This window comes from Drosophila miranda (genome assembly GCF_003369915.1).
Source record: "Drosophila miranda strain MSH22 chromosome Y unlocalized genomic scaffold, D.miranda_PacBio2.1 Contig_Y2_pilon, whole genome shotgun sequence".
Classification (NCBI taxonomy): Eukaryota; Metazoa; Arthropoda; class Insecta; order Diptera; family Drosophilidae; genus Drosophila; species Drosophila miranda.
Window position 1 is genome coordinate 26,261,612 of NW_022881614.1, and position 22,664 is coordinate 26,284,275.

Genomic DNA, 22,664 nt, shown 5'->3' on the forward strand with positions numbered 1-22,664 from the left:
CCAATGCGCAGAGGGGTTAGCATAGAACTAAACTATAGACGACGGCGTTAGATCAAAGTGATTGCCGAAGTGGCGGCAGCAGATCAAAGTATTTGCCGAAGTGGCGGCGGCAGAGAGCCCCTTTAGCGGGAGAGCGCAGCAGCTCTGCAGAACGTCAACGTTTTACAACATAGGCGGCTCTCTCTGCTCATACAATAATAATGTTAAAGTTACGGTTATTCTTCAGCGGCTGGCCCGAACACTAATCGATCCTCGAGTGTTACCTCTCTTGGTCAATTGCGCCTTCTAAAACGTGTGTATTTTGCAGTGTAAAACCAGTTTATTAAAGCTCGTAACAAGATCGTGAATCGGAGTAATATTCATAGTGTATAGTAGTGATATTTGTGTGTGTAGTGACGCCCGCCCCTCCACATATCAATAAACAGAAACTGGAAGATCTCTCCAGCCGCTGCTCCCATCATCTGAAGACAGCGACGTCGACGTTGACGCCGACGCCCACGACACCACTGAGAGAAGAATGATGCCAAGGCAGAGGAACAGCACGCTGACGGCGACGTACTCGCTGCGTTGCAACGGTAAATGCCTGATGCTCTCAGCACTGCTGATGAGCCTTCTAGTGGCCGCCACCCATGCCGTAGATCAGGTAAGTCTCAACCCCTGTGGATAAATTTCGGATGTGCACTTCCTTCCTTCTAATTCTGTTTCTCCATCACCCACATTAAGCACCTTGAGAATCTGCCCTCCCATATCAGCCACTGCTTTCTTTCCTTTTCACTTAGGTGGTTTTTGCGGTTTTAACTCTCTCTGTGTTTCTCTCAGGAAACTCAGGAGCGAGAGAGAGAGTGGCAGGGGAGGGCGGCAAGAACTTAATCAATAGATGCAACAATGAAGTCTCGCAGGCATTGCACTCGATGCAATTTGAGGCTGCCAAGCGATGACGCAGATAATGAAGTGGAGCTCTGGCTCCAGGCTGATCTTGTTATACTATACCCTGTTATTCGAGACGGTATCATGGTTTTGACTCAAGGCTTGGCAATGCCGAGAATGAAGTATTTCTCAAATATATTACTTCGTGATTACTTTTAGCCAGGAACCGCTAAGATTGGATTACCATAGCATATAAAAACCAACAGATATACGGACCTGAGAGGGTAACTGACGGTTCATTCGGTCAGCTCTCCTTTCTGTTGGTTTTTGTTGTTTCCAAAGAGAAGACATTAAAAACGTCTGCATGGACACACAGACGCACAGCCTTTCATTGGTATTGAGCATAGCTCGCAAACGACGGTCAACACTTTTTCCCTTTGCTGTCTCGTCACTGACAAAACCGAAAAAGACCACGAAGACACGGTCTCTCACTGAGCAGAACACTTTTTGTCTCTTCGCTTGTGTTATGTGTTTCGGGTTTTCGGGTGAGCCCGACACACAATCGTGTCTCACAATAACAACTTAGAGAGACACTTTGGTCAAGCGCTCACAGCAAAAGTGTCTTTAGATGAGCAGAACCAAAAAAGTGTCTGAGTAAAGTGTTTTTAGTTTTTTTTTTTCGTGTATATGTTTATTTATTCATATATGTATGAATATAATGTAAATATATGTATATTTATTTGCAAAATTGGCAAACGAACATTTTCGTTTTGCTTTTCACGATTCATTTTAAGCTCCAATAGTCAAACCGTATAGAATTCACAAAAGTTGATAGTTGCCATAAGCATCACACGTACAAGCACGCATACATACGCAAAAGACACTTTGTTCGTTCACTCGCGACAAGATGCTCAGTGAAAAACAGGAACAAAAGAGAAGTGAAAAAATCGGTCTTTGCTTGAGCGAAGAGCGAGTTGAGCAAAAACAGATTTGATCGGGTCTTTTCATTCCATTTTCTCAATGTGTCCGTCAATGAGAGGTTTTTATCATACACGCCCATGATGCAATTATACAAGGTGGTCTCGTCGGCAAAAGTTAGTCCCTTAACGTATGCTAGCAATAAGTGCGAGTGAAGGGCAAATAGTATAGTGAGTGTGAGTGAGACGGTATATGTTGATGTTGTGTAACCCTTAACAGGCCCGTGGGCTCTAAAATTTTAAAATAAAATGATTTTACTGATATATTAATATTTAAATTTTATGCAGCCATTAATAATTTTTCTTCAACATTTTTACTTATATTAAAATGTTCTTTTACATAATATATAAAGATTACTTCTAATTCTGTGGTATTTTTTTTATATGCTTTTTATAATTTTGTTGTTGTCGGGACATAAGGGTTAAGAATATATCAAAGAATTCGTCCGTGAACAACCTTCATCATCAACAAGCAAGCATGCACTGACGATAAGGGACAACACGAACGAACTTCGGCTCCCGACGAGACCACCTTGTATAATTGCATGGTAGCTATGGTATTGAGGCATAGACAAGGCTTCCGCTCTGCTGTGGAGTCTGGGGATGGGGATGTGGATGTGGATGTGGTCGGTCTTGTCTGTTCAAATAAGGCTGAAAATCTGAAATTGGTCATCGAGTCCAACTCATTTTGATGGGCGTTTGGCTCCAGTCCGCTCTCCCATTTAGTGATGACAGATGAGTGCTGTGCATCGGGAGGGAGTTTTAATTGCAGCATCAGAACTTTTGTGTTACAGTTGTAGTTGTAGAATGTTGTAGATGAATCAGTCATAGCTTAATCTGTATTAATCTGTATTTTAGCGATTACATAGAGATAAGAAAGAAGGAGTATGAGTACTTTCTCATGGCTTAAGCTACTGTGGAAGTCTGCTACCATCTCTAGCCTTTGGCTGGTTCTGCCTCTAGTTTGGGCCTGGTTTTGGTCTGGTTCTGGTCACGATGATGATGATCTTTGGTATCGATGGCCGGCGTTGCCAACGTCAACCAGTCAAGTAGTTGGCCAACAAAAGTATCCGGCAGTTGCCAATTTCGAATGCTGTTTCTGTCTCCCTCTCTGTTTGTTTGTTTGTTTGTTTGCTGGCTGGCTGCCTTTTCATTTTGTTGTTGGTGTGTGACTTATTGGACCGAAAAATTTCTACACACACAAACACACATGACTACTACACTCTCCAGAATGAATATGGCGATGGCCTTTCATCCTCCTCCCCCTTTCTGTGATGTGGATGAAATCGGTGGGGGCTCGAAGTAATCTTGTTTTTGCCATTCCGTCCATCTTTTGTCCTGTTGGTCACTTGTTTTTGCCAAAATTGGCATTTGCTCTTTCTCTCTCCCTCTCCCTCATTGCTTTTTTGTGGTTATGGCTATTCTGCTTCACCATCAACAACCATCTGCTGTCTCTCGTTTGGATGCCACTCAGAGGCTCCGTTCTTTTTGACTCTGCCTCACCTTCCCATTAACTTACATTGTGTGGAGCACATAATTCCCATCTATCTTATTCACTTGCACTCGCTGCTTTTTCAATTATTATTCACGTGTGGCGTCGGCGGTGGCTCGTCCCTCTCGCCTTTGTGTGTCTCTCTTTTCATTTACTTTGCACTTTGCTTTACAACAGTTGTTGTTGTTGCTGTCGCTGCTGCAGTGCCGTGTGCATGCACTTTGCTTACGCTCTTCCGCACACCCCCCCGTCCCGCTGGCACCAATGTATGTAGTTCTTTTGACTTAGTCACTGCGAGGGGAAGAAGCAGAGAGACTTGGCGACAGACCCGAGCCCGATGTCAAGAAGTTATCAGTGATGTCGAACACACACATGCAGCTGCAGTACGGATAATGGCATATAATTTGCCATTTGGATGCGCTCTCTCTTTCTAGCTGTAATCAATGTAAGTTCAATTGACAAGATCCCGTCCGGCCGCAAAAGTAATCTGCGTCATTGTCAACTACAGCAAGCAGCGATCGGGAGAGAGAGCACTGCCTATGACACGTGTGCTTCCAATAGAACATGAAAAATAATCGCAATTAGTCAATTTTGATTGTCCTAAAAGTATTCAAACCAAATCTCATACAACAATAATTAAAGGTTTGCCACAAATGAATCGAAAGCAAAAACATTTGCGCCAGACAGAGAGCAGTAACAGCAGTAGAAGAGAGTAAGAAAATAGGAGAGCGAAAGAGCGCGTTGTAAATTGTAAATGAACGGAACGTAACGAAGGAGAACATGCAAGCCCAAGCATAACGAGGGGGAACGTTGTGAGTTGCTGCGGACACCGCAACTCTACGGTTATACCCGATACTAAGTCAGTATGGCTCTCCTCCGGCAGACGCCGCTAATATTAAACGACACGACAAAGAGTGCGTGCGAGAGAGAGACAGAAAATCAGTCTGAAAATCGTCGGGCGCTGCGTAGCCACTGCAAATTGATTTGTTCCTATTGGCTATAAAAATGATCTGATCTGATCCAGATTCAGCAATCTGATAGATATGGTCATTATCTATGATTCTGCGTTTTTAGTTTTCTCGAATGTGCAATATTGTGGATGCAACAGATTTTCGTCCCTTGTGTGGGCGGAAGGGGGTGTGGCGAAATTTTGAGATACACGTTTTATAGTAAGATCTAACAGGAGTGCGGATACCAAATTTGGTTACTCTAGCCTTAATAGTCTCTGAGATTTTTGAATATCCCCAGATTTTCGTCCTTTGCGGGGGCGGAAGGGGGTGTGGCGATATTTTGAAACAAACTCGTCTCGGTCCGATATATTAGGAGTGTGGATACCAAATTTGGTTGCTCTAGCTTTTGTAGTCTTTGAGATCTAGGCGCTAATGTTTTACTCTAAGCAAAGCCGCCTATGCTACGTGTGTGTTAGAGAGAGACAGGGCGAGAAAAAATGAAATTGTTTTCTTGATGCTGGCTATAATAATAATACGATCCGCTGTCTTAAAGATATGGTCATTCTCTACAATTCTACGTTTTTGGTTTTCTCAGATCTTTAAAATTGTGGATGCCACAGATTTTCGTCCTTTGTGGGGGCGGAAGTGGGCGGGGCGAAGTTTTGAAATATTTTTGTCGCAGTGACATATCACAGAATCTGGATCCAAAACATCGTTGCTCTAGCTCTTATAGTCTTTGAGCACTAGGCGCTGAAGGGGACGGACAGACGGACAGACGGACAGACGGACGGACGGACAGACAGACAGGGCTCAATCGACTCGGCTATTGATGCTGATCAAGAATATATATACTTTATGGGGTCGGAAACGATTCCTTCTGGACGTTACACACATCCACTTTTACCACAAATCTAATATACCCCAATACTCATTTTAAGTATCGGGTATAAAAATGGGAGAGTGTATGTGTGTGTGTGTGTATGTGGGTAGGCAGCAGCAACTTCGAAGAAGAAGTAGAGGCAGAAAACGGAGAGACAACAAACTTCGAACTTGTACACTGTGCAGCAAAATAAATGAAACGTGCGCTATCTAATCGGATATGTGGGGAATTATGTAGGTGGTAATTGATGGTTGAACTACTATACCCCTATAATTTCTAGTTGGAACTGTTAAAGCCAAAGTCGAACTCCGCCTAAAACTCTCAACATGCTCGCCAGTGTTAACACTGTTCGGCGGCGGCTGCTGAGGCGGCAGTTGTGTGTGTGTGCTGCACACACAAACAGCGCTGTCCTCATGTATGCATAGGCCGGCAGCGTCGTCGCGACGGCGCGACTGAAGACAGACAAACAACAACAGCAAGCAGATTGAACCGCCTGCGTCCGCCCCCGTTTGACGCTGGACTCTGCTGCTGCTGCTGCGGCTGTTGGAGAGAAGGGTAACGCAAAGTCAATATTCAAGCGTTGTTGCCGCATTTCATTGTCGCTCTGCTGTTGCTCGTCTGCTTCTGCCGTTTCATATGTTTGTTTCGACTTGGTCTCGTGCAAGGTGTATTTACAAAAGGTGAGGCTAACCACCCTCTCTCGTTCGGACGTTCCCCTCGCCCTTTACTCTCCGGTAATGCCTTACCCTCATGTTTTATTACACGTTAGTCTCATGTTTCATTTTTTGCGGTTTGCTGACGGACAAGTCTCTTCTTCCGCACCTCCTCCATCTTCTTCCGCTGTAATGTGCGTGTGCGTGTTTTTGTTGTTGGTTTTTTACAATTTTGTTTTCATTTTCTGTGTCGTCGCTCTCTTTGCCTCCCCTCCCCCCTCCGTCCACTTTTGTGTACCATTCTGATAGTGATTTAGTTGCCGATTCGTCATGTTCTTGTTGCTGTCTCTCTTTGGCATGTGTGTAGGATCATGTGGCGGCGTGCTCTCTTATTCTTGGCGAATTTACAGTTGATTTGTTTACCTCGCGCTGTGTTTATTATATCCCTCTTCTCCCCTTGTTTTAATTGCAAAAAATTCACCATGAATAAGATGCAATCCACTTTCCTCGGCCTCTTCCAGTTCCTGGCTCCCTTTTTGTTTTCCATTGACGCAAATCGCGCGAAAAATATTCTCTGACTCTCCGTCGGTCCTCTTTCCGTCCATCTCTCTCTAGCTCTTTACATTTCGTATATGGCGCGTATTTCCTGTCGTTATTTTGTTGGTTTTTGCTGTTGCTTCTGTTTTTTCTCCAGTTTTGACTTTTTGCGTTTTTCTTCATCTCTTTTTGCTTTTGGTTTTGTGTTTGCATACCATTAACATGGAAAATGTAAGCCAGGAAGAAACAAAAATTGTTTGAAAAAGAGTTAACGGGTAACACCCACGCAACGACTCGCCGCTCCCTGTCGCTCACGCTTTGTGTTAACCCACGCTCTCTGCATACTTTCATAATTATGCGTTTTTTCGTTTGATTCTCTGGCTTTTGCTCTTCCTCTTTTCGTCTCTCTCCCCCCCTCATCTGTTGTTGCTTTGTTTGATGTTGCCGATGGCTTTTCAATAAACTTTTACACATTCCTACTGTTTACTGCTCATTTCCAGTTGGCTTTCCTCTCTCTACGCCCCCCCCCCCCCCCCCCCCCGTCCACCCCTTGAGCGAGTTTTCTCTTTCTTCTTTTTCAAACATTGGAATGGGAATCGTTGCGTTTTGAATTTATACCCTACAAAATGCAGTCGTTTGACTAGGCCGAAGAGGAGGGCATGGGTATTCGATTAGTACTCCTTTATAATCCCAACGAGGGGGAACGTTGTGAGTTGCTGCGGACACCGCAACTCTACAGTTATACCCGATACTAAGTCAGTATGGCTCTTCTCCGGCAGACGCCGCTAATATTAAACGACACGACAAAGAGTGCGTGCGAGAGAGACAGAAAATCAGTCTGAGCGTGACGTCGGGCGCTGCGTAGCCACTGCAAATTGATTTGTTCCTTTTGGCTATAAAAATTATTTGAGCTGATCCAGATTCAGCAATCTGATAGATATGGTCATTATCTATGATTCTGCGTTTTTAGTTTTCTCGAATGTGCAATATTGTGGATGCAATAGATTTTCGTTCTTTGTGGTGGCGGAAGGGGGTGGGGCGAAATTTTGAGATATACGTTTTATAGTGACATCTTAAAGGAGTGTGTGTACCAAATTTGGTTAATCTAGCCTTAATAGTCTCTGAGATTTGTGGATGCCTCAGATTTTTGTCCTTTGCGGGGGCGGAAGGGGGTGTGGCGAAATTTTGACACAAAACCGATATCACAAGAGTGTGGATACCAAATTTGGTTGCTCTGGCTGTTATAGGTTCTGAGATCCTTGAACTCATATTTTGCAATTGGCAAAACCGACCATGAAACCTGTGTGTTAGAGAGAGACAGAGCGAGAAAGAATGAAATGGTTTTTTTGATTTCAATAATTATACGATCTGGTTCAGATTTTGCACTCTAGAAGATATAGTCATCTTCTACGATTCTGCGTTTTTAGTTTTCTCGTATCGTCGAAATTGTGGATGCCACAGATTTTCGCCTTTTGTGGGGGCGGAAGTGGGCGGGGCAAAGTTTTGAAATATTCTTGTAGCAGTGACATATCACAGAAGTCTGGATCCAAAACATCGTTGCTCTCGCTCTTAAAGTCTTTGAGCACTAGGTGCTGAAGGGGACGGACAGACGGACAGACGGACGGACGGACAGACGGACAGACGGACAGACATACATGGCTCAATCGACTCGGCTATTGATGCTGATCAAGAATATATATACTTTATGGGGTCGGAAACGATTCCTGCTGGACGTTACACACATCCACTTTTACCACAAATCTAATATACCCCAATACTCATTTTGAGTATCGGGTATAAAAATGGTCTCCCACTGGGAACGCGAAAGCTACAGAACATAAGTAAGAGTATAGGCTATTCGTGAGTTTTATGGCTGCTGCTTTTGTTGTTTGGTTTTGGTTTTTGGTTTGCTCGCATTGTTTGTGGAACAATTTTTACAGCCTTGTTGTGTGTTTTGGAACGCCCACACGTTCGTATTGCCCACAAGGCCCACGCAGATGCTGCCACAGAATGGGGCGTACATACATATGTATACATATAAATATACCCACACAGAAATGCAGATTTGTTTACTAGTGTACATATACTCTGATCTTAAAATATTTCACGAATATATTTCTCTCTCATGTTTTCTCCATGCAACTAATCGTTGAATTTTAGTTTTAGTTTTTTCGGTTGTAAAAATGTTTATTATTTTGGGAACTTTATGAATTGTTCTGTGTTCAAAGTGACCGCCACGATAATTAGATATTGATCTCTAACAACACTGCGCATGTGCCCTGCTGCATATCGATGTTCTCATATCGATATTCTTTTTTCGGCGTCTGTCTCTTGCGTATGTTACTCGGAAGCACATATAATTCTGTATACTGATCTTCTGCTGTCTTACAAATAAAATAACTTTAACAGGTTATGGGCCCAGACACCAATTCACCCAGAAACAGTATAAAACAGAAACAGTGAGAAACAATAAACATTGTTTGGTGCTTAGTGAAAAGCAGTGCTAAAAAAATGGCATAGAATCATTAGTGTATGTGTGTACATAGAAAGGCAAAAGAACAAGTTTGTAAACTTTTAATAGCACGGTTTTATTATATGTTCTTCTTTCTTGATCGTCGTATTCGAATGAATGTGTATTGGCATATATCGAGTACATTGGTATTTCTTATAATACTATCGATGAGTAAATCTTAAACTAATATTCAAATCTTATAAACTAATATTCATATCTTACATTCGGGCAACCTGACTACAGATCGCCCACGATCTACACACTAAGGCATACAGTTGGTTAAACATTTCTTATTCGGTATTGTCTTACTTAACATACTATTTCATCGATTAACAACATGAGACCATGGTTTTATCCTTACACTCTACCCAGGGTTTAAGCCTTGCTGGTTCTAGTATACTTCAGAATGGCATTTGCGTCAACTGACAGTCCTCAATGTCGACAACCTCATAACGATCATTATCCAATACTCTATTGATCCTGTACGGTCCTCGATACTTTGGTGCGAACTTCTTATTGATCCCCGGTGTAGTGTCCGCATGCCGGACTGCTACATAGTCACCAGGTTCATACTTTAATGGGGCTCTATGTTTATGGGCATACATCTTCTCATTTCTTTTCTGCGACAACCGTATGTTCTCACTTGCTATTTATCTTATAGTTTCCAACTCTCTAAGTTCTGACGCTAACTTCTCCTCTAGGTATTCGGTTAATTCATCTACAACGGGTCCTTTCTGGGGTATTCCAAATAACAATGTGCTAGGTGTCTTTTTCGTACTGCTGTTAACGGAGTTATTAATGGCGTGCTCTACCTTGCTCATCAACCTATACCAATCGGCTTGCTCAAGGGGCTCTGACAGTTTTCCTAACATAGGAGTAAGAACACGATTCACCCGCTCCACTTGGCCATTCACCTGCGGTGCACCTGTAGCTACCTTAATGTGCTCTATCCCTAGCTCCTGCAGAAAACTAGAGAACTCTAACGGGGTGAAACAGGTCCCACGATCTGATATTATCCTAGTAGGGCGACTATAGAAATCAAAATATTTACTTAAGGCATCCTTCGCTTCCCGCGTGCTGGTACTATTAACCGGGAACAATTTGACAAACTTAGTGAATGCATCTATTACCACAAGAAGGTGTTTTCGCTTAGATCTAATACTCGGCAACGGACCCAAATGATCAACATGTAGGGTATGAATAGCAACACACGACTTTGGGATACTATGGAGCGTTCTGTTATGGATTGTTTTAGGCATCGAGTGTAGTATACACGGTAGACAGTTTCTGATGAACCTTGCCACTTTACTTCTCATTGACGGAAACCAGTAGGTCCTCAAAAGGTCACTCACGCACTTCTCTGCGGCCAGATGTCCCAGTTTTTCGTGTGACCGCCTTATCAACTGCTCTTCCATACACATTGGTACATAGAAACATAGAACATAGAAACATCTGTTCTGTTTGCAATATCAAATCAACATCTTCTGGCGTTGCACCTACTACCCCAACTATCAATGATTTTAGTAATCTTTCCTCCTGAAACTTTAACTTGTCCCTCTCTACTGTATCCTCAACACATTTTTTCTCTTTATCTGAATTCCTATTACTAATGTACTTTACTCCCCCCACCACATCGTTAACGCTTCTTCTACATTGGCTCAAATCTCTAATTTCAATCTTCGATCCATCCTCTTCCCTATATTCACTATTCTCTATGTTATCTCTACAATCACTACCAAGGTTCTCTCTATCATCAGACTTCCACCTATTTCCCAATCTACTTCCTACTGCACTTGATTCTCCACACTCAATCGCAGGGTTCTGTACGGTACTACTACGCTCTCTACTGATATTTAATTCTCTACACTTAATCACAGGGTTCTCTACGGTACCTCTATGCTCACTACCAGGGTTGTCTCTACTTACACTATTCCTTGTATATTGCTTTCTACTCTCATCTTTTTCTAAATTAGACTTTTCTAAACCGTATTTGACTCTATAACCAACCTCTAACATATTCGTCACTTGATCTTGTCTGCTTAGCGCATCAACGTGCGCCATACTGGCTCCAGGTCTGTGCATAATGGAGTAATCATAGTTCTCTAACTCTAGGGACCACCGTGCTATCTTAGGACTAATTGACTTTCTGGTTAACGTCTGTACTAACGAATTACAATCCGTGATTATTTTGAAGGACCTATGCTCCAAATATGCTCTAAAACGCCTCAATGCATAAATTATAGCCAATGTCTCTAGTTCGAAACTATGATAACGTGATTCTCTTTCTGTTGTTTTGCCGGAATAATAGGACACAGGGTGCATCTTCCCATCATCTTGTCTTTGCATCAGTATTGCGCCATAACCGTATGAACTTGCGTCTGTATGTAATTCCGTTTCTCTATTTGGGCTAAAAATGGCTAATACCGGAGGATTTGCCAACGCATTCTTAAGAGTTTCAAACGTCTTCACCTGTTCTCTATTCATGGGAAACGGACCACCTTCTTTTAACAGCTGCACCAAGGGCTTAGCTGTCGTCGCAAATGACAACATGAAACGTCGAAAATATGAAAAGAATCCCAAGCATGAGGGCAGTGCTTTTACATTTTGAGGGACTGGGTATTTTTTCAAGGCCTCAATATGGGAATCACTAGGAACTATTCCGTTTTGATTAACTTTATACCCCAGGAAATCGATGTTTCGATTGACAAACCTACACTTTTTTAGATTTATCTCTAAATTTTGCTCGCTAAACCGAATGCATAGTCTTTTTAATATATCCATGTGTTCTTCAACTGTTTTAGTCGCTACTAATATATCATCCATGTACACTACAATGCTTTTGTTCCTAATAAAGTCTCTCAAGAGCTCCGAAATAAATCTCTGAAAAATAGCGGATCCATTTTTTAACCCAAAGGGCATTCTCAAGTACTCATACTGTCCTTGCGGTGTCACAAACGATGTATACGGAACTGATTTTTCTTCTACGCCTATTTGATGATACCCACTTTTCAAATCTATAATGGAAAAACAGCACTTGTTTTCTAAAAACTCAAGACAGTCCTCAATAAGGGGCAATGGGAAATTATCTTTAACAATTCGTTTGTTCAGACCACGGTAATCGACACACATTCGAAGTTCTCCTGATTTTTTTTTTACTAGGACCAACGGGGAAGCATAAGGAGACTCACTATGACGGATTACTTTCTTTTCTAACAGATCATCTACTATTTCAGCTACTTTCTCTCTCTCATGGTAGGATAAACGACGCGGAGTACAATGAAATGGTGTTGTTTCTGTTACACGAATCTGCATCTGATACTTTGGTGGTGCTTTAAAGTCAAATTCTTTGTGTAAATAGTATGTCTTAATAACTTCCCTACACTTTTCTGCAAGAGTGAGGCCAAATTCGAAACCTACGTTAATATGTTCCTCTTCATCAATCTCTAGCGACGCACAAAAGTTACTGAATTCGTCGCCTTGATTCATATTCTCGATGGCCATTTTGTCATTCCTTGAGTTTTCTTGTGTCTGATTTTTAAATGGATTAGAACGTTTGATTAGCTCGCTTCTTTCTGATTGATTACCATCTAACTTATCATATAGTCTTATGTTAATATTATTTTTACGTTCGGTGAATAAAGACGCGCAGGTTAAACTAATAGCTTTTTGCTTTAACGAACTTAATGATGTGTGTTGCTTCGCATTGATATTTTTCTTATGAACTAATTTTACTTCAATAACTTTAAGGGCATCGCGTCCCAACAATACCGGCAAAGGCAGCATGTTATCATCTACGATGTTTAATAAAACGATATATTTCTTTGTGCAAAATTCAATATGGCACTTAAATTTTCCCCATATGGGAATTGGTTGTCCTCCTTGTCCATAGTATTTCCTAACTTCATTATAGGCTTCAACTATAGCCGACTTCGGTATCAAAGACTTATGAATAAAACTTACAGGGCTACCTGTATCAAATAGACTAAAAATACTGACGCCTCTTTGTTCACCAAACGGAAGTCATAAAGTGATTAACTGGACAGCCGCTAAATCGTCGTTGTTTTTTTCTCCTGGTCGCTCCTCATCTTGAACTGCAGCTACCCTAGTGGCCATCTTTCGTTTCGGGCACTGCGAATATAGGTGGCTGGTACTCCAACAGTTAAAACATGCCCCATCCGGTCTCTTTGGCTGACTGCATTCCTTCATAACGTGCCCAAATTGCCGACAGTTGTAGCAACGCATTGCGCCACCACCTTGCTGCTGCCCAACTGCCATACTCACATTTAGTTTTCCCTTTGTCATACCTTCGCTACGAATTGCTACGACGCCAGGAGCTCTTCTGACCTTATCATAGGTGACCATCTTGTCACGCAACTCGTTGAGTGTGCTGCAATATAGCATGGATGCTGCCATGCCCGTCTTGTCCTGCAGTCCCTCTACGATGAATTTGACCACATCGCTCGTGGCCATGTCTGCTTGCGACGCTATGCTGCACATTGCGACGAAATATTGCAATGCGCTTTCATTATTTGCAATTTTCCGTGCCTCCAGTCGCTTTCCAATGTCCCACGCTGTCACTTTCTGCTCAAAGACGTTTAGCAATTCTGCTCGCATCAATTGCCAAGTCAAAGGCGCCACATGGTCGATGTACGCCTTCGCCGATCCGCCTAGCAGCCGCTTCGCTAATATCCAGCATTTGGACTCGGATACACCATGGAAATTCATAATGTCCTCAAAGTTACTTATCCGACTGGTTACAGCCTGGTCGTCATCTCCAGAAAATGGACGCATCAACGCCTCAATGTGTGTCAAGTCGATGCAATCTCTCAGCGTTTCCAACTCCATAGCCTCTTTCTCCGTTTTCAATATGCTTAATTTGAGATCAGCTAAGCGCTTGCGAGAAACGTACAATTGTTCCAACTGCTGCAAACGGCGCGATTCTTCTTCGTATTCATCGGATCGGTTGGTCAATTTCGAACAAGCGTTGTCTTGTCGCGGCATGAATGCTTCTCGAGCCTTCTGCACATTTTCACCATATTCTTCTGGCGCCGCTTTTACTGCGTGTTGTGCACTACGGTTGTCTCTATCTATCTCGCGCTCAACCGGGACTGCAAAAATGTCTGCCTGCATAGTATCGTCTACGCTTGGCGCCGTATTTCCTAGCTCATGCGTGTCTTCCATGATTTTTTTTACTGCTGTACGTAATTGGTGTATGTTGGCATCTTGATCAAAATATACGTTTTGCCTACGCAATATGTCGCTAAGTTCACTTTTGGTTTTCGCTCTTATGTCTGCATAGTTCATCACAGAGTTTTTTTTTGGGCAAACCCCACACCTGATATGTAAACTTTTAATAGCACGGTTTTATTATATGTTCTTCTTTCTTGATCGTCGTATTCGAATGAATGTGTATTGGCATATCGATACTTGTCGAGGACAAGTATCGATATATCGAGTATATTGGTATTTCTTATAATACTATCGATGAGTAAATCTTAAACTAATATTCAAATCTTATAAACTAATATTCATATCTTACAAGTTGAACAAATTCGCATTGTGTTTTTTTGATTAGATTTTTGCAGCGAATCGGACCGTTGCCGTGGTTTAAAGTCCAAAATAAAGCAGTCCCAACGGATCAAGAAACACAAAAGCGAACGGAGACTCAAGTGTGTATACCAAAAAGTTCGTATGCCAAGCCGCACAAAACCGCGAGTGTGTATACCCAAAAGTGTGTATACCAAGCCTTAGAAAATCCCGAGTGTGTGTGTGTAAATAGCAACTCGGAGGGATACTTAAAAGGAAACGAAAAAACAAAAGAAAGACACGGACAACAGTATTGTCGTCGTAGTTGCTTTGTGCATGAGACGATCGACAGTTACAAATTTTGCACTGTGGGACAATAAGTATAAAAATGAGTGGAAATATGAATTTCAATATTGAGAAACTGGACGAAAACAATTATAGCACATGGGAAGTTTTGATGAGAAGTGTTCTCATACAAAATGATTTGTGGCCAATCGTCAGTGGTAAAATTGAGCTTAGTGAAAGTGCAACAAATGAGCAACGTGCAGCTTTTGAACTAAAGGATCAAAAGGCGTTGGCGTCAATTTTACTTTGTGTTAAGTCGACCCAACTAAACAATATTAAAAATTGTGTATCGTCGTCACAGGCATGGCAAAAGCTAAATAAAATTCACAGGCCAAGCGGACCAGCAAGGGTAGTGCTTTTAATTAAACAATTGTTGACGTTAAAAATGTCGGATGGTATAAGTGCACAGGAATATTTGCGGAAGTTCCAGGTGGTACACGAGGCTTTAGCATCAACATAAAGGTTGATGAAAAGATCTTATCAGTTGTGTTGCTAAATGGTTTGCCTAAATCGTATGAAAGTTTTGTTGTGGCGATTGAGACGAGAGATGATTTGCCGAGCTTGAGCATGCTAAAAATAAAAATTAAAATTAGCTAAGCCAAATGACCAGATGTTAAATGCATGGTGCATAGACAGTGGCGCAACGGCGCATCTATGTTGTGACAAGGAACGCTTTGTGTCGTTCACGGAAGATAATAATATTAATAAAAGTATTTTTAGCCGGCGGTAAATCACTTATTGCTGAAGGGCATGGAACTGTTCAAGTAAAGTTCGGTGATAGATCCGTTACGCTGGAAAAGGTTATCTTGGTACCAGATTTGCAGTACAATTTTATATCGGTCACAAAACTATTTAAACATGGAAAAAAAGTTGTGTTTGAGAAAAATCAAGCGATGATTTTTGAAAACGGAAAAATAGTTATAAAGGCTCATCTGGAAAATGGATTGTTTATGGTTCAGGACAATCAGGAAAAGTGTATGAACATTGTAAATGTTGAAGCAGATGCATTCAAATGGCACAATAGGTTCGGCCATGTACATTTTGACGCATTAAAGGAAATGGTTAACAAGGAGATGGTAATAGGTCTCAAGGGCATATACAAGCCAAAACAAGTGTGTGCAACATGCGCAAAAAATAAAATTTGCGTGCAACCATTTCAATCGAGCACAAACAGGTCAAAGGGCGTTCTAGACTTAATACATACTGATGTATGCGGTCCAATGCAAAAGCAGTCAATGGGAGGTAATCGATATTTCGCCACATTTATTGATGATTGTTCAAGATATGTATCAGTAAGTTTCCTAAAAACCAAAGATCAGGTTTTCGAGGCTTTTAAAGAATTTAAAAGTAAAGTTGAGTGCCAAACTGGGAGAAAAGTCAAGGTTTTACGAAGCGACAATGGCCGAGAATACATATCAAACGTTTTTAATAATTACCTAAACCAAAATGGATTAAAGCGAAACTTAACAGTGCCATATACACCTCAACAAAACGGAGTTGCAGAAAGGGCCAACAGAACATTGGTAGAAATGGCAAGAAGTATGCTGCTGCATGCTGGGTTAAGTGAATGCTATTGGGCAGAAGCGATTCAAACTGCCACGTATTTGCGAAATAGAGTGGCAAGCAGCAGCTTGAGCGGGGTGACACCTTTTGAAATATGGACAGGTAGAAAGCCAGTGGTATCGCATTTAAGAGTTTTTGGCTCAGTAGCGATAGCTCTAGATAAAACAAAGAAATCAAAGTTCGCACAGAAAGGCTTAGATTATATAATGGTGGGCTACTCGGATACGGCCAAAGCATACCGTTTGGTCAGTAAAGAAACCAGGAAACTCGTAGAGAGTAGGGATGTCATTTTTGTAGAACTTGAAGGGGGCAAACTAGATGCATCATGTTCCAATGACATGGCATCAATTGAGGTTCAACAAAACCAGGACTCTGAACCCGAAATGGATAGCGAGCAATTTAAAGATCCAGAAAATGAGCCAGAAAATCAGGAGGAGATTAGGTCTAGTAATGACATTCTTGTAATTCCAGAACCAATAAGAGGACCAGGACGCCCAACCATAGTACGGACGGGCAAACCAGGACGACCATGGAAGCAGTATCATATGCTCAATTCGATACTGGCAGCAGACGTACAAGCTCCACAAAACTACGCACAAGCTTTACGGTCTACTGAAGGCGAGATATGGAACATCAATGAAGGACGAGTACGAATCTATCGTGAAGAACGGCACGTGGTCGCTTACTAAATTGCCTAGCGGGAAAAAGTCCATTGGATGCAGATGGGTTTACGCAGTTAAGTCCAATCCGGATGGAAGCGTGAACAGGCTCAAATCACGTCTGGTGGCGAAAGGTTGTAGCCAACGCTACGGGATCGACTACAAGGAAACATTTGCACCAGTTGTACGCCACGCAACTATCAGGTTGATAATCTGCACTTGCAGTCGAACATGGTCTCCACCTACATCAAATGGATGTTGTCACGGCGTATCTCAACGGCGAATTGGAAGATGAGGTTTTTATGAGACAACCTGAGGGCTTCATCAGCGAAGTTCACCCAAATCACGTTTTGAGGCTTCACAAAAGTATATATGGCCTAAAACAATCAGGAAGAGTGTGGAACTCTACGTTGGATGCAACGCTGAGACGCATTGGTTTTATACCGACTGTCAACGAACCCTGTCTGTATTGTAAGCCAGGTAAAAATATGTGTCTAATAGCTGTCTACGTAGATGACATTATTTTGGCGTGCAAGGACCTAGATGATATATCTGATATCAAGATAAAGATCGCAGCAGAATTTGATGTGGTTTACATCGGGCCTATGCAATACTTTTTAGGTATTGAGGTGAAACGTGAAGGCAGTACGGGTGCGATTTCAATCAGCCAACGGAAGTATATTAGAGAGTTGCTCGAACAGTACAATTTGAAAGATTGTCGACAGACGTCCACGCCTCTTGAAGCTGGTTACCAGTTGGCATGCAACAAAGAGGACTGCCGCAGGGTCGACATCACATCGTTCCAAAAGCTAATTGGAGAGTTATCTTATATTGCTGTTATGACTCGTCCGGACATTGCGCATTCGGTGAACAAATTAGCACAACGTAACAAGGATCCTCATTCCGAGCATGAAGCGGCAGCCAAGCACATTCTTCGATATTTGGCAAAAACTATCTACTGGGAGATATGCTACACAAAGCAAGGAAAGGCAATTGAGTGTTTTGTTGATGCAGATTGGGCAAGTGATATGACGAACCGAAAGTCATTCACTGGCTATGTATGCATGTTGGTTTCTTGGGAGTCAAGAAAGCAATCGACGGTTGCCCTCAGTTCCACGGAGGCAGAGTACATAGCCTTATCATCTGCAGCAAAAGAGGCGATATACTTTCGCAGCCTACTGATTGACTTGAAGCTGATGTCCAAGGAGTCAGCTATTCAGATGTACGGCAACAACATTGGAGCACAGCAGCTTGCTAGAAACCCCATGTTTCATGCACGTACAAAGCACATCGACGTCAAGATACATCATATTCGAGAGGTTCTCAAGAGAGGTGAAGTCAACATTGCGTATCTGCCAACTGATGAGATGATAGCAGATGTCCTCACAAAGAACTTAGCCAAGGTTAAGCACCATAAATTTGTATTCGCATTTGGTTTAAAAGATCGTTTATAAGTGCTTGACATGTTATTGAATATTAGTTAAGTATATTTAAAGTTTGTAAACATGCGTTGTGTTGAGAAGGAGTGTTCAAATTGAGCGCATGTGCACTGCTGCATATCGATGTTCTCATATCGATATTCTTCTTTAGGCGTCTGTCTCTTGCGTATGTTACTCGGAAGCACATATAATTCTGTATACTGATCTTCTGCTGCCTTTCAAATAAAATAACCTTAACATTCTGATAAGTTAAAGGTATATATTTTGTGTATGTTTTCGGAGCGAAACGCAACGACTGTCCCCCACATATAATCGCCTTAAAATGGCTAATCCCCTCCCTATTAATGGCACGCCCACTCATCGGGAGGTTTTTTTTTTGTTTTTTGCCATTGGCTTATTTTCGTCTTTGATAAAGAAATTGGCTGTAAAAATTAATGAATATGTGGAAAGAACAAAGAATAAATGTCATCGTCGTGGAGAGCGATAATCCCCGGGAAAGGTCGTCCGGGGAAGTCCGTGATGGACTGGCGCTCACTGATTACCGCTGAAAAGCATTGCAAAAACAACAAACAAACGAAATTAAATGTGAGGGCATTGAATAAATGAGGTCATTTCTATAAGTTTATTATAAGTAGATTTGAGGGAGAGAGACAAGACGAGACGAGCCCTAGAAACGGGGATTTTCCCCGGGCTTCGAGAAAGGTTCTGTGATGTATGTATCTTCAATCTCGAAACACTGTATCCCTTTGTAAACATCCGTTTTCGAAGAGTATTTAAGGTTTTATGTGTTCCCTTGCATCCCGATAAGTAGAGCTATTCCAAGGGCATTCCTTGGCAGTTTTATCCTTCCTTCTGAAATTCTGTAATGTTGCAGTTCCCTAATTTATGGAATAATTCCTTCTGATAAACACACGGCACTTAATGAATATTCCAATTGAAAATTCCAAATTATTGCGTAAATATATTACAATTTTTGTATAATATTCACAGTCGTATTCAAAAATCGTGCAATATTTTTTGAAATATTTTGCGTTATGTCATGGAATTGCGGTCGTCGCATTAATATTTTAGTCAAACGATTGAAAAATATAGTGTGTTTGCATTATTCATGATTTTTATACCCGATACTCAAAATGAGTATTGGGGTATATTAGATTTGTGGTAAAAGTGGATGTGTGTAACGTCCAGAAGGAATCGTTTCCGACCCCATAAAGTATATATATTCTTGATCAGCATCAATAGCCGAGTCGATTGAGCCATGTCTGTCTGTCCGTCTGTCCGTCCGTCCGTCTGTCCGTCTGTCCGTCTGTCCGTCCGTCCGTCTGTCCGTCTGTCCATCCCCTTCAGCGCCTAGTGCTCAAAGACTATAAGAGCTAGAGCAACGATGTTTAGGATCCAGACTTCTGTGATATGTCACTGCTACAAAAATATTTCAAAACTTCGCCCCGCCCACTTCCGCCCCCACAAAGGACGAAAATCTGTGGCATCCACATTTTTAAAGATACGTGTTCGGAGCAGAACCCAGCCGATTAGCTGCTTGCCAAATAGCACCTAATTCTTGGCCCTCAGCCGCTTATTTTGCTTGTTACTTAGGTCTATGTCACTCATTTGTTTGTTAAAGCTTTGCGCTTGCTTGCCCTGCTAAACGCTCTCTGACAGCTCGCTCTTCGCTATCTCCGCTTTGCGTCTGCCTACCGACGTCGGCCGAGCGAAGCTGCGCTTAGCGATCGGAGCGGCAATGTAAAGGGCAGGCAAGACACACTTGCAATTTGGATGTCACGCATTAAAGAACATATCGTAATTTTATTTCTGCGCCGAGTTTTATTTAATTCGAAATAATTAGTCGGCCGATTGGGGATAAATAACATTATCTCCACATAAAATTTGGTGACCCCGACGTGATCTCTGAGTTGCAGTGTCAATTAATAATCATTCGCGATCGACATTCGTTAGGCCTAGCAAATTTTCGGCGGTTAAGCACAATTCGGTGCTAAAACACACTTACATACACCTACATACACGCATTGCTGGCTATTAATTTCTCTGTCGCGACAATTCGGTCAGTGCAGTGCGGTAGGCAGTGCAGCGAACTCACTAATACACACAAGCGGAGTACAAAGCGGAATCGGACAGCTCGCACAGCCGCACAGCTAAAGGCATTAGCTGTAATCCCTTTGCTTTCGGTTCACACGTTTATACGTATACAGGGTGTCTTTTTCGGTCGTGCTGAGTGACTCTTTTAACACCTCAACATGGCAGCACCTGAGCCTACCAATGTCGCGAACGCACAATGCCGAGTGATGTAGATTTCTACAAGCACAAGGCCGAGTCCATCGCGCGCCAACTAAAGGCCATGGATCGCTTTCTCACCAAGGAAGAGCTTGCCGAGTTAGATGAGGCAGAACTTCAAGCTCGATTAGAGCAAATCGAGCGAATGAATGCGGATTTCGATGCCGCTCAAACGAGCCTTGAAAGGCTGGATTTCCTGCAGTTAGCCCATGATGCCCGACTGGACTTTTCGAATGTTTATGTGAAGGTTAGGTCCAGGCTGTCGCGGGAGTTGATGGCTGCTCGCACGGTAAATGTTGCCAATTCAACGGCTCGGCATACTCTCGAGGGGAATTCGTCGTTGTTCGCCTCTAATAGTATAGGCCGTTCTCGAATGCCCGAGTTGCAGCTTCCGCGATTCGTGGGGAACTACATGGATTGTCCAGAATTCCACTCGATGTTCTCGACAATGGTGCACAATGACCATTGTATACCAATCATCGAAAAATTCCAATATCTTCGTGGATGTCTAGATGGTGCTGCGCTGGATACGATTCGTTCCTTGGAACTTTCTGAGGAGAATTACGACAAGGCGTTGAATTTGCTAATGTTGCGATTCGATAATAAACTGTTACATTTTCAGGCACAAGTCAAGGCTATTTTCGGGTTGCAAGGGGTGGAGAAGGGCTCAGCTATCGGCTTGCGCGCGCTCAGCGACAAAATCAATTCGCACTTGCGTGCACTTCAGACCTTGGCGACCCCGCAGGAGATTTCGGATGGGTTGCTGATCTTCATCATAGGCACGAAACTGGACCACAAAACAAAGGAGAAATGGGAAGAGAACTTGCCGACGTCAGGATTGCCTCGGTGGTCAAGCATGGCCTCATTTTTGGAAGCGAGGTGTCGGATGCTGGAGAATTTGGGATCAGCCATGGCAACAAGTCCTAGTCAACAGGTGGGAGAAGACAAACCTGTTACCCTTATCACCTCCAGTAACGACCATCCTAACCCCATATGTAACCATTGCAATTCCTCCGAGCATAACATATCTAGATGTCAGGCATTCCTGAATCTCTCTGCGTTTGAACGATACAAAGAAGCAAAGAAGAGCCGCTTGTGTTTGAACTGCCTCAACAAAGGCCATGAATTGCAGAGGTGCAGGTCAGGACTTTGCAGGCATTGCCAGGCCAAACATCACACGCTACTCCACATTCCATTGGGAACTGGTGCTTCATCTTCCTCTTCACCGGTCGAGGAATCGATCCAGCAAGAGGCCGCGACTGTGCTTCTAGCAAGCGGGTGTTCTAGCCCTCCCCCTCGATCCAGAAATCTCAGCCTAGCCAGAACGTGTTGCTACCTACTGCCCTCGTCCATGTAACAGATCGTTCTGGAGCACTTATCCCATGTCGTGCCATTTTGGATTCTGCATCACAGGCAAACTTTGTAACATCTAGACTTGCTGATCAGTTGCAGTTGGATCATCGCTCGTCTTATGTTCACATCTCTGGAATCGGAGATTCCATTCTACCTTCGAGCAAGTCTGTATATATAGTTGTACAATCTCAGGACGCAAGCTATCGAGCTTCCTTCGCTGCAATTGTCACCAACTCAATTACGGAAATGCAGCCTAACTTCGGCGTAGACGCAAAGGATTGGCCAATGCCGAATAATCTAAAACTAGCTGATCCTAATTTCTCCAAGCCCCAACGTACCGATATGTTGATAGGTTCTGGTTTGTTCTTCGATTTAATGTGCGTCGGACAGATTCGACTATCAGCCCAATTGCCAACATTGCAGGAGACAAAACTTGGTTGGATAGTATCAGGAAGCATTGATAGCTCGGAGAATAAGCGTGCAGCTTTAGCCGCATTTGAAACTTCCTCGTGCATCTCTATTGACGATTTTCGACCCACAACGCTGGAGTACCAAAACTTAGAGCAGCAATGCAGGAAGCAGCTGCTCGAGTGCCAGGTGCAAGTGGAAAAACTGCGATCGG

General features: G+C 42.7%; 1 protein-coding gene across 7 annotated transcripts in view; it reads left to right on the forward strand.

The window, feature by feature from the left end:
• Positions 1 to 320: 320 nt before the first annotated feature.
• Positions 321 to 22,664, forward strand: part of LOC117192172 (syndecan-like) — a 155,825-nt gene continuing 133,481 nt past the window's right edge. For 2 of the 7 annotated variants that reach the window (XM_033396825.1, XM_033396826.1), the window contains exon 1: positions 321 to 643. In XM_033396825.1, the coding sequence (XP_033252716.1) occupies positions 518 to 643 (126 nt within the window). In that variant the 5' untranslated portion in view covers positions 321 to 517. The remainder of the gene's footprint in view (positions 644 to 22,664) is intronic. The other 5 variants (XM_033396828.1, XM_033396829.1, XM_033396830.1 and 2 more) reach the window with 4 other exon arrangements.